Source organism: Gallinula chloropus (genome assembly GCF_964237585.1).
Source record: "Gallinula chloropus genome assembly, chromosome: 2".
Classification (NCBI taxonomy): domain Eukaryota; kingdom Metazoa; phylum Chordata; class Aves; order Gruiformes; family Rallidae; genus Gallinula; species Gallinula chloropus.
This window is the reverse complement of record NC_140086.1, coordinates 127,238,488-127,251,948: the sequence shown is the minus strand read 5'-3', so window position 1 is coordinate 127,251,948 and position 13,461 is coordinate 127,238,488. Positions and strand designations below refer to the sequence as shown.

Genomic DNA, 13,461 nt, shown 5'->3' with positions numbered 1-13,461 from the left:
CATACCCACCAACTCTGCCACAGAAGGCACACAGAATGCCTTGCACGGTGCAAAGGCCAAACCACTTTGGGACACGCAGAACCAACACCTGTGGTCTCTGTGCACACGTAGCAGCAGAACGCTCTGCTGAGCGTAACTACTTACCAAAAGCTAACCACCACCAGAGCACTGCTTGCTCTGACAGTAGTAATAGGTAGGTTTGGCATTTATAAACCTGCTCCTTCCACCAACAGTCCTGGCTTGGCAGGTAAGAAGTGGCAGGGGATGAGGGGAGTTTTATTTTCCTGCCTTAGGAAGCAAAGCTAAGAAAGAAGAGAAGACTTAAAGGTCTGTCTTTGTTCCACAGGTTAACACAGATGAGGAAAAAAAATCATTTTTAATGCCACCCCCCAGTATCTACAGTGGTTTTTTTAGTCATGAAAATATGACTAATCCCATACAACTGTCTTCCCAAAATACAGGTACCGGAAGGTTTTTTACTTCTTAGCGCTGCAGTTTACTATCTCATGTCAGTTTGTCAAAAGCAAACTAAATGAGTGGGCTCTTCCTAACCACCTCTCTTCAGTTCTCACTTTTTATCACCTGCATCTCTGCAGGTTTCTGAAAGAAACATTTACTTGGTCTTCCATTACAATTAATATTTTCAAATTACACATGCAGAAAGATCAGCATGAATTACTGTCCCAAATTATTAGTATAACAGGTCTAATAGAACATAGTGGTTGCATAATAAATTTTAAATCATCACACCACATAGCAATACTTTCTAGAAAACCATATACTCAATTCCAAGCCATGATGCTAGCCACATACCACCACCAGAGATTATGAACAAATACTAAAACATCTTCAATATTTATACACATCTACTACTACAGAACAACCAATGGCAAAATTACGTGTTTGGGCTGAACCTTGAATTCATGAGTTAACAAGCATCTTCAGCAGGCACTTAACACCATTGCAGGCACAACTTTACTCCTTTCCAATATTAAGATGTTGGGAGTTTGACAGGAGGAGCATGGGGATTTGGTTGACATTAAGGAAAAAAAAAAAAGAAAAAGAGAGGCAGCCATCAATTAACCCAGTATATCTCCAGAACGTTCATTAAGCTTATAAATTAATATTCATTATTACTCTGTTCCAATATTCAAAATGCATTTAAGGTCACATGTACAGCTCATGTATAGCAAGAGCAGATACAGTATTTCTCACTCATCCCTTTCAAACATTTCCAACTCAGTGATACGAAAATTGCCCCAGAGCTAAAGTTCATAAGGTAAGGGTTGTTCAAAAGTAATTAACTGTTTTACAGATTAAAACTCAACCATTTAATATTTAAATACAAGAACAAACCCAAAAATACCCACCGAAGGTAAAAGCAACAAATACCTTTTCCCCTTCCTGGGTATCTAATTATTGTCACATACCATAACAAGCTCTTGGCATTTACCCCAGCTCTGGAAGCAGGTTGAGCGAGCCACTAAAATTCCTTAGCATATCACTATGTTCCAGATCACAGCATCCAATACAGGCTTTATGTCCCCGCTGAATCTGCTCTAAAGAGAGCCCTGGTAATTGCCCCGAGGTAGCTGTCAGCAAAGATGAAGTATTTGCTCTGGTCTGAGGACAGGGCTGGTCACACAATCTCATAAAAAATGTGCCAGCAAGAAATGGGTTATTCTGGGTAGCTGAAATGAGAACAACTTTAAGTACTGGTAGCTAACTCTCAATAGTTGCCCTAGGAGAGAGACCAAAATCTGGAACCACTGTTAAGCACAGCTGCTGAATATAAAACATGAGGACTGATACAGCTATGCAGTGCTGGCTTTTCCTGTCTGTAAGAGCATTTACATAGTTTAGCAGTATTAAGTCAATTTAAGAGATTTTTGGAGCCGTAAGGAAAATGCAGTCATTACCAATGCTAGTACTGGGTGGAATGAGTCCGACAGCACAGCTAGAAAGTCTTTCTAAAGGATAGCAAGTGCTTACAATGAGCCTGGGAAATCTCCCTATCATAGCCCTGTCAAATAGAAACTCACATAAAAAAAAAAAGAAAACCAAAAACCACATTACATTATCTTCCCACCCTCTCCAATTACAATGCTACTTTGCCCCATGTCTCCCCAGGAGCACAGAGCGCTTAAAAGTACACTAGAAGACCCCAGAACATCCTAGTTCCTCCCTGGAAGGCTGTGCAACTACGGGGTTTTGTGTTAAACACCTTATAAGCCCCCCTTCTCCATCCAAATATCATAGTAGTACTAAATAATTTTTATTTCATTTGTTACTGTGGATGAAGCTGTCAACTGGCTGGGTCCACCCTGGCACATCCATGGCACTCTGCACGTGCGTGAATAAACCCCAGCCTGAGCACACGAAGCAGCAGCCCGTTCCTGAGCCTCTTCCCTTTCGGCGCTGTCATTGCTGCGGAGATTTTTCGTTCCCCATCCACAAATCCATCTTTTTTACATTAGCATACTTATTAAATGAGTCAGGAAGTTCTTGCAATACAGCCCATATAAATCTGTGGGGAAAAACAGTTATTTGGGCTTTTTCCTTAGAACTCCACTTGTATTTCCTCCCTCCATTCTATGCAGAAAAAAAGTTCAGGTAAGGAAGACCTGAAGCTGCAGCTAGAAGATTCTGCAGGCTTTCCAAGAGCTCACTGCATTAAACAGGAAAAAATCATCTGGCCCCAAACTGAAATATGGATGGGTATGCAAGTGGTTTATTTTTATTTCTTACATTGAAGCTGGGACCTTAACTATTCTCACCTATCACAGTTAAGTCAGCACAAGAATTAATGATGCCTGCAAGGTGGCAGACACTCCTCTACTCATCAGCAAGTTACAGGAGCTCCAACACTCCTCCAACAGATTGCTAGAAAAACATGGAAACTTGCAGGGTTTCCCTATAAGCCTGTCACCAAAATTACCTGGATCAACATCAGTCCTTTGATCTGAAGGCAAAGAAAGCAAGAGTAGACTTGGTATGCTGCTGTCACCTGCAAGCAGGGAAGCATCTTAAGTCTGCATGAAGCCTTTGAATGAACTTTGTGGTCACTCCCGTAACACTAATAGGCACACGCACTCTCTGACAAAGATACACAGCAGGACTGCATCAAAATAAATGACTGAAGTAATGGCACAGTGTTATTGTCTTCACTGAATGCCACTGTCATCTACCAGATAACGGGCTGAGTTCACATGCATGCAGCCATGCCACAATCTCATACCACAGTGAAACTGCATCTCGTGCACCCTAAATGTAACGCCTCCCAGGTTCTGGGTTACAGCTCCACTTGCTTCTATTGGGTTAATTCCCAGAAAGTAAGTTGATGACTATATTACACATTGCTGAAGAAATAAGTGATATTTCACATCTATTTCTCCTTTCCACAGCATACTCAGACATCCAGCAGCTCTATTTCTTATTCAATGAATATTTACTATCTGTCAAAATATGTTGGAGGGGAAAAAAAATATATATTTCCAGAAGGAACAGAAATGTTTGCAGCTTACTCAAGTTTGACAGAATAGTCTTGGGGGAGGGGAAAACAAAAAAACCACACACACAAAAAAAGGAAGAGAAATCTCAGAAATGTCCAAATATTTCCTAAATTAAAAAAACATTTTGTTGGAGCAGTTTCAGCAATGCCAACATTTCAAAATGAAAGAAAGCGTTCAGCATTTCACAAAAAAAACCTCTTAAAAAATAAGATGGTGTCTATTAGCATGCACTGAAATCTTTCTCAGAATCAGAAGAAATATTCCAAACTTTATCCACAATTAAATTTTAATCTTTTTGGCCATAGAGAACCGTCCAGCTTGGCTTCAAATTCCCACTCATTTTTTTTCCCATTAGACCAATTAATTTATTTTTCTATTTCTACTCCATTCTTTCTAACACAAGATGGAATGTTAAGAAAGATGTAACTCACACCTGAATTTAAGTCAATTCACCCTTTAATGAATTACATAGCAGTAGCATACTCCATCCTGGGCACTGATCAGAGACACACACAGCACAGCAGTTTTATCAGCAACTTTGGTGAAGAAATTCACCCTTTTTTATCTTAGCACAAAGTTAAGAAAGTGCCTCCTAAGAACTGAGGGTGAAAAATACAAATATTACATAAAGAGAAACCATTAAACGATAAACCAGAATATTTCTTCTACTCTACAGACCAGAACATTGCTCCAACCTCTTGTAATTAAAGAGAAGTTTAATACGTCATATGTATCCCCCCCCAAGTATTTGGCAAAAGTCTCAGGAAAGACTTAAGACACTGAGTAACAGGAAGACGTTGTTTAATTTTAATTGTGAAATCATTCATAGAAATATTCCCTTAAAACCAAAGATTTAGTTTTTAATATAGCTGATTTATTAAGTCAATACTCTAACTGCCGCCATTTCATATTGACATTAAATTCTTTGTTTCTGCCTTTTCAAAGTGTATGTAGATGCTACTTAGATGTTTATCACCTATAATTACTGGTGCTTACAAGATACAAATATAAATAATTCTCAGTGAAACACCTTATTCAAAACAGGAATTATAAATGAAGGGGGGCGGGGGGCAAGCACATTCCAGAGCAACATTAAGAGTACAGTGGAAGCAGCTGGCCTCCGGTGCTTATTTGTTTTGCATTAGAGTGTTGTCCAGATTGACACAAGATATTTCTGACTGTTTGTATTTGCATTATATTATATAGGAGGAAGAAACGGTATGCAAGATCATTTCCAGACTGAACAGATATGTTTCTTCCATCTTCTAGCATCACCTCTTCCTCAAAATATTTTTTATTACACTGTCTGTGGTCTTTTACCACTCCCCAACAAATGATGAAGTGAAAAAAAAAATAATCTGACTAGCAGGCATGGGATTACTTTAAGAATTACAGGTTAGAATTACAGGTTAGCTATGGAAACACCCTTGCACGCCCTGAAGAGTGACATGATAATCACTATAGATCTCCCCCAAATGGTTTAAGCATGCTCCACACAAGTGCACTACAACACAACTGCTACAAGTTACATGATGTTCCTTCAGCTGTTCATTTTCTGACTGATGTCTGTTTAGGTCTGCTAGTGTTGAAGAGGCACAATCCCTGCCAACCATAGTGATGCAGCCCTGCAAAGGCCTTGACCCAAAGCCACTCAAGCCAACAGGAAAAAGGCAAGATCCCCATCAGCTTCATGTGAGGCCTTCAGCCTCACAAAGGAAAAAAATCAATTTGCGGCATGTTCACAGAATTTTGTTTTCAGCCCTTTCCTCCTAGGAAATACACCATTCCTCACGCCATCAAACACTTATGCTTTAGTCTCAGTGTACTTGAAAACCTCAGAACAAGAATTTTGTGTCACAGAAGTATCAAAAATCATGTTTTAAAGTTTAATGGCAATTCCATTTACCTCCCCATGATTAATATAACCTAGGAGTTGTTACAAATATGGCACCGACATTTTATCACTATTTAAATTCAAACTCAAATAGGTAAGGAAATCAGACCTGGAACTGAAAAATAATCCAACCCCTGCTCTGCTCAAGGTTAGAAAAACTGTGAGGAGTGGCTCACACACCAGAAGGCCGCACTGCGAGACATGGACAGGCTGGAGAGCTGGGCAGAGAAACCAGGTGAAGTTCAACAAAGGCAAGTGTAGGGTCCTGCACCTGGGGAGGAATAACCCCAAGCACCAGTACAGGTTTAGGGTTGACCTGCTGGGAAGCAGCACTTTGAAGAAGGACCTGGGAGTTGTGGTGGACAAGCTCTCTGTAAGTCTGCAACACGCCCTCATGGCCAAGGCCAATGGTGTCCTGAATGCATCAGGAAAAGTGTGGCCAGCAGATCAAGAGAGGTTCTCCTACCCTTCTACTCTACCCTGATGAAGCTGCATCTGTAGTTCTCTGCCCAGTTCTGGGCTCACAGCTCAAGAAAGACATGGAACTAGTGAAGACAGTCCAGCAAAGGGCTACAAAGAAGAAGGGACCGAAGTATCTCTCCTATAAGGAAAGGCTGAGAAAGTTGGGTCTTGAGAAGGGATCTCATCAACACTTACAAATACCTGAAGGGTGGGTGTCAAGAGCACAGGGCCAGACTCTTTTCAGTAGCGCCCAGCTACAGGACAAGGGGCACCAGGCACAAACTGTAACACACGAAGTTCCATCTGAACATGAGGAAAAAACTTTTTCACTGTGAGGGTGACAGGGCACTGGGAACAGGCTGCCCAGAGAGGTTGTGAAGTCTCCTTCTCTGGAGATATTCAAAACCCACCTGGATGATGTCCTGTGCAACCTGCTTGAGGTCATTCTGCTCTGGTGGGGGGGGGGTAGACTAGGTGACCTTTCAAGGTCCCTTCCAACCCCAGTCGTTCTGTGATTCCATGGTTACAAGTAGGGCAAAAAAGTGCTGATCAGAACTGTTAGTCAAAAAATAGTTTGATAGAAAAACCTTCCTAAAATAGAAGTGTTCCTCACCGCACCAACTTGCAAAGTGAATGAGCAACATCCTTGGACCACGTATAGTGAAATGCATTTTTCATATCCACAAGTAACAAAAGGTAACAGCTATAGAGTACTGGGCTGAGGACAAACATAAAATCAACAGTGCCACAATTACTTTTTTCAAGTTGTTTTCCATGAACCATAATTAATACTACTGCTGAGGTAAATACACGTATTTGTTAATTTATTTTGCAAGGCCACAGATTTATGCAGTCTACATGGCATGGCTACTATGCACAGGTCTGTCCTATGATTTCCACTGAACAGAGTATCCATATACTTCGCTGCCACATCACTGTCAGTGTAAAAAGCCTTGGGTTAAGAACTACCACCTCTTGAGAACAGCCTGTCTCAACTCCAAACGTTAATTTACACATTGAGCAAAATGCTAAAAAAACCTCCGAAGTCCATGACAGTAACCATTGACAATGTTCATGCTCTTCTGAAGAGCTCAGCTTCAAGTGAACAAAATCTTTCACACAGACTTAAGCTTGCCAGGCCTTCCACAAATGCTAAAGTGCGCAGCCCCTTGGCCTCATCACCAGCAACATAAAAGGGTTGCATCTTTTTATGCCTGTGTTACACAACGTACTGTGGGGTCCCATATATAAGCTGTCATCTATGTCATATTGCACTTTATCCAAGATGCTGGTGGAAGTTTGGGCAGCACAGGAGAGGTGAGTGAAGCAAATGTTTTAGCAACTCCAAATGCGGGTTTTGTGTATGTATGCTCACAGCCAGCTTGTAATTCAACACATTTACTATCAAAGTGAGGACACAGCCCAACCTTTCTAAGCCTTTCTGAGAAAATACTGAAAGGGTCACCTTTAAGCCAGCTGCAAGCATTCAGCCAATGGATTATTGAACCACTCAAATGCCTTGCTGTGGAATTTGGCCCCTTGACTGCCTAATATTAAATAAAAATTGAAGTCACTGAAGGCAGCAGATACCAAAGCTAGCACCAGCCACACAATTTCAGAAGCCTCCTACCCCCTTCTAAAGATTTGAACTTTCTAGATAGGTAGCATTTTATGTACAGGATTCTGGATTCTGCCTTTATTGAAGTAGTTTTCTTTTTCCAGCTAATCCTGTCCCTTTGGGAAAGCAGCTGCCTCTACTCCCACAGCAAGTACTCTTCTGTTGAAGTTCCCTTCCTAATATTTGGGAATCGGTCAACTTTGATGAGAAGCATCATAGCTCCCAGTTCCGACAGCAACGCTACACAAATACCTCACTGGAAGCTATCCAACACTGTGACTTCTTACAAAGTTATGACAAAACATTCAGCAACAGTAAATGATCTTAGTTTGTGCAACTACTGTGTAAGCAGATGGCCTTTTTATTTTCCCCTACAAATTCCTGTAGCAGTTCAGTGCAATGCCATTTACCAATCTGACTCCCATTATGGTAAGAGAGACCTGAGTTTTATGTTCTGTATCACTTCCTATCCGCTCTTCCACCTCTTTGGGCCCTCCATTGTATGTTCAGACACTCAATTCACTGACATCCCTCTCCTCAATGCTTGAGGAGTCTTGGGAAGAGCGGAACTGCTCAAATAATTCATACAGCCATGCAGATGCATGCAGCATGTCAGTACTCATCACAAACTGAACACAGTGGCTCACATAAGCAACAACCTCATCCATACGCATGATAAATTCAGCTATAAATACAAAGCAGAAAATAAAAATTAAAGCTATGTCATCCAAATCTGATTGAGGTTCTGCTCAAATACTGTCTCTTCAGCATGAGAATAAACTTTATATTAGCAACTAGCTTTCAGAAGCTACTTGACCCCCCACTCTAAAGGATGAAATTCAGCACTGGGTAGATTCAGGCATAATCAAACCATGGGAAGGGTTGGGGGGGAAGGACGGTGCCGGGGGGAGGGGGGTAGGTGGGGGGAGAGACACCAAAGGGGGTGCCCCATGAGCTTCCATGATCAGCTGAAAATGCCCCAGAAGATTACTTATGCCGATCTAAGAACTAAAGGTAATTTCAGAAATGCTCTATGGAACCAGAGGTGCCGTTCCCAACCTCACAGCCAAATACACAACCAGGACTGCAGAAATGCAATAAAATCTGCTATGTTGCCACAGCTGAATACTCAGCAGACCATGGTTGTGAGTTTTTATTTTCTCCTCTCTTGACAGTACTCTGGGGAATCGAGTGGATTAAGTCCATTCCATTCTAGAGTGTGAATCTGGCAAATAGCAGTAAATTAGGCCTTCTGCTCCCAGACTCGGGACATCAGAAAAGCCAGTTGGACTACCCACTAAGGAACAGAGCAGCCAAAACCAAGTGGTAGGGAGATGGCCTAACAAGGCAGGCAAAAAGCACCTTTCTCAGCACACTTGCTGAGAAGGAAACAGCACTTCAGGTTGCACAGACAACATGCTGGTAGAAAACACTCCCAGAAAACCATTTACTAATCAGCAATTTTAAATCAATGTCTATTTTCATCTGTAAGCCACAGAAAATGCACATAGAGTCTGTCTGATAGCACTGCTACAGACTTGAAGAGTTCCTCCTGCAGAATATGGTCTTGCTGCAGAGGACACCACTTGGGTCTTCCAAAGGATCCCAGTGCAGTGCAGGTCTCCTGAGCTAGCCTAACTGTTCAGAAGTCTTCACTACACATTTGCAGAACCCAGAAAGGACCTGATACAATGATGGGTATGTAGCACCATCTCAGAGTTATTTCATCTAACTGGCACACCTCTCCCAGGTTATCTGCACTGATACTTTTTCAAGTATCTGGAAATTAATCAGGTGGCCACTAAGACATAGGGAAGAAAAAGAAAAACAACCCACAGTTGACTGAATTATTTAATTACCCTATGATTATTCATTTATGTTACAAATAAGGAGGCCAACTACAGAAGCCCTTGGACACCAAACATATTCTATCCCTAGAATGCCACAACAGTGTTTCCTCAATAATAAATTGAGTTTTTTGCAAAGTTGAAAAGAAAAACCAAAGAAATCCCTTGATAAGTATTTGTTCCTTCTTTTTCAGACACAATACAGCTCTGAAAAGCAACCAAATTCTTAACAGCTCTTCACTGATGTGTCAGCCATTAACCCATCCCATAAAACATGGCAGAGCACCAGTATTGCAGAGGCCAGACCACGAAGAGCCCATGCCACACATGCCTCCCCACACAGAGCTGTTTGCAGCATCAAGTTTGTTATCCGTGCTGTACCACTGCCTGCCCAGCAATCACCCACTTCAGTTTAAACTAATAATGGAAAATAACTCAATCAGGTTTTATTCCTGCAGCACACACTGAATGTTGAAAGCAACGTATGTTTCATACAGCATGCTACTCCTTGTTCTGTAAACCGAAAACTCCAGTCAGTTTTTCACAATTTTGGTGTGTGTTTCTAGACTTGTATGACAGCAAACATTGAACGCATTGAATCAGGCTTACTGAGAAAGTAATTCCAACACAAGCTCCTATTCAGATGTTTATCCCTTTATTTCACAGCTGCCTCCAGAAAGGTCAATCTTTTTTTGGCTGAGTGCTTATCTGGTGAGTTATCACAGCTTCTCTTCCTTCAGGGTCTGTCAGGAGCCCCTCACACACCACAAACTGTACAGCTGAGCCTTCACATAAGATCTGGGATCTACACATGGTGTCACTGGTGCAATTTCCAGTGTTTGATACCGATGAGTAAAATAATAAACAATAAAACAATACCTGCCTTGTGTACTCACAAACTGGTCAAGTTTAACTTGCCATCATGCTGAGGTGAAACATTAGATGAAACAGAAGCAACCTTACACCTCATTCTCCACCACTTCGTACTCAAATCAGCAGCAGGTGTGACACCATACATGCAAAGTTTCAGTTCTGTGTCCCGTAAGTGTTGGCAAATGACACACTCAATTAGAAGTATGTGTGTGCCCACTCTATCCTACTTGCTTAGTTTTGAGATAGGAAAAAAGTAATGAACACTGTCTACAGAATACATAAATTACCAAGAAATTACAGTATTTCAGCATGTAGTTCTCTCTGTGAAGAAGTCTAACACCTGCTGATCAGGGATTAAAGACCAATACACAGACCACATGTACTGGACTCAATCTTTTTCTGACACGCTGCAGGCTACGGCACCTTGGGGCTGATAATCCACTTGAGGGATACACAAGATGACTTAAGATCTTTCATTTTGGCAAACTGCTTCTCCTTAACTTTTTTCTGGTGTAATCCAATGCACGGTGTAGAAAAAGCTAAGAATCTGAGATTAAAAAACCCCAACAATATCACAACAGTATGCTTGCACCACGTCGAGTCATAAATTACAGAGTTTTGTGGTATGTGGTTTTGTTACCTCATCCTAAGCATCGTGATAATTATGAGAACCACACCTTTCATCTGGCTGACCTATAACATCACACTAATGTAATGTTACACTCACAATTTAAGCTTTGGTGATTTTTTTTTTCCAGGTATTCAGGCCTGATTATTAGAACTTAATAATCTGAAATCCACAGTAGGTTCATGGGTTTCATACCCGCATGTCGTTTCCTTACACTTCCAGCAACACACGGGAGTCTCTGGTCCCCGGGTACTTAAAACTTCTGTGTTTTCCCCCCGGATTTCGAAACTCGGTCCGCTTCAAAGAGTGAGCTCAGTTTTTCACAGTTTAAGCGCTGTATTTTATTAGCAAAAAGATCAAAGTCGACAAGTTCCAGAGGGGGAGCAGCCCATAAGCCACGGCGGCACACCTGCCGAGGCAGAGGAGCGAAGGTGCGGGCCGGCGGCGGCAGCCCAGCGGCGGGGCCGCGCCGGGCTGGGGGCCGGCGTAGGGACGAGATGCTTTGCTTAGAACCTGGGCCGGGCGGCGCGGTGCCGGCCCGCAGACCCTCCACGCCGTCACGCCTCAGGCCCGTCCGGGCGCGGGCACGCTGGAGGGGAGAAGGAAAGTTGGCGCCCGCGGCCGGCCGTGAGCCGCGCCGCCCCCTCCTCCCCAGGGCACCGCCCGCGCTGCCGAGGGGCGGCCCCTGCGCACGCTCCCGCCCGCCGCCCATGAGGCGCCCTCGCCGGGAAGGCACTGACGAGTCATCGCCCCGCCGCCCGCAGGCCCCGCGGCGTCCCCGCCCCCGCGCCCCTGGCGGGACGGGCGGCCGAGTGGAGCGGGGGGCGGCGGCCGTCCGGGCAGCGACCGCTGCGCCGGCGCGGGGGGAGCCCACAGGTGATGATCCAGCGCGGCGCTACCCGGCCCGCCCTCCGCGGCCTGGCCTGGGCTCCGCGGCTAACGGCAGCGGGTGCCAGCGCGGCCGACTGAGCTCCTCGCCCGCTCGGCCCCGGGGCGGGGGGGGGGTGAGGGGGTGTTGCACCGGCGGCGCGGGCTGCCGTCCCCGTCGTTGCCGCCGCCTGGCCTCCCGCCCGCCCGCCGGCGGGCCCTCCCTCCACGCCCACCGCGCCGGCGGCCCCGGCCTCCCTCCGCCGAGAGGCGCCTCCCGCGCTGCGGCGGCCGGTGCGGCCGCGGCACGACCCGTCCTCCCCACCACACCTAGCAACAGCGCTGACAGGACGCAGCGGCGGCGGCAGCGGCGCGGGAGGAGGAGGAGGACGAGTAGGAGGAAGCGGAATGGCTGCCGCCGCGGCGGCGGCTCCCTCCCTCCCCATAGCCCTGACAGCCAGAGCCGGGGCGGAAGCAGCAGGCGGCGTGCTGTGCCCGTCCTCCTCCCTCCTCTGGGCTTCTACGCTCTCTCCTGCCAATGCAAACTAACTCCCCCCTCGCCAGGGCCGGCGGGCTGCACGCCTCCCCCGCACCCACCCATGCCGCCGCCGCGCTGCACGCCGCCTCCCCGAGGAGCCCTCCACGTCGCCCGCCGGACCCCTCCTGCCACTCCTCGGTCGCCCGCCCGCCCGCCCACCTCCCTCCAGCGGCAGCCGCCGCCGCGCCCCGGCTCCCGCTGCACCTTGTGCCCCCCCTACCCGCCCCGCGCCGCCACCGCCGCACACGCGGCCCCCACGCCCCCCGTGCCCGCCGCCGCGGTGCGCCCCCGCCGCCCGCCTTGCCCTGCCCCGGCCGCGGCCCCTGCCCCGGCCCCGCGGGGCACTCACCGATGTGGTTGTCCTCGATGTGCTCGATGAGCTCTGCCAGGGTTGGGAAGTGGAGCCCGCAGCCCCCGAACCTGCAGGCGTTGGAGAAGAAGGAGGCGGCGGCGATGCCTGTCATGGTGTTACATCGAGATCCCCCTGCGGTGCCTGGTCTGCCAGGGCCGGCGGCGGCAGGGCGGGGAGAGGCGGGGGCAGGGGGGGAACGGGACGGAGAGAGAGAGAGATGGGGAGCGAAAGAGAGGGTGGGGGTGGGGAGGAGGAGGTGGCGGCGGCGGCAGCAGCAGCAGCAGCGTCGGGAGCGGCGGAGGGGAGGGACGGGCTGGGTGGGGGGAGATGAGGCAGCCGCAGCTGGGAGGAGGGACCAGCGCGGCTCTGTAACAGCTGTGCTGCCCCGGCGGCGGCGGCCGCCGGCAGCGGGAGGAGAAGGGCACCCGGGCCGCCTGCTGCTGGCGAGGGGACACCCGCGTCTCCTCGCCGCGGGGGCGGCGGAAGCTGCCGTCCAGGACGGAGCGGGGGTGGGGAGGGGAGGAGGGCGCGCCCCGCCGTTAACTTTCCCCCTCTCCCTCTCGCAGGCGGTGGTCGCGCCGGAGGCTGCAGTAACGGCCGCCGGGGTGAGGGGAGCTGCCTTTGGCGTAGGTGCTGGGGTCGGGAAGGTGGCGCCCACCCAGGGGGCTCTCCCAGCCACGGAGAGTTGGCTCCTAACGCAGCCGTCACCTTCACCGCATCGGGGCAAGCAAGCAACCGACCTAGGCCGAGGTCGCATCTTCCCCGAGGGGCGCTGAGGCCGCCAGACTCAGCACTCACCTGCCCGGAGATGAAACGCAGGGCCGGGGCACCTGTATGCCCAGCAGCTGGCCAGGCCTAGGGCGGTGGGGT

At 47.4% G+C, this 13,461-nt stretch overlaps 1 protein-coding gene across 1 annotated transcript in view; it reads right to left on the bottom strand.

Annotated features, from left to right (window-relative positions):
* Nucleotides 1–12,703, bottom strand: part of JAZF1 (JAZF zinc finger 1) — a gene marked incomplete at its 5' end in the record, with an annotated part of 209,135 nt that extends 196,432 nt beyond the window's left edge. Inside the window, one exon of the mRNA XM_084280456.1 lies at nt 12,589–12,703. Within this exon, the coding sequence (XP_084136582.1) occupies nt 12,589–12,703 (115 nt within the window). The remainder of the gene's footprint in view (nt 1–12,588) is intronic.
* Between the last annotated feature and the right edge of the window lie 758 nt (nt 12,704–13,461).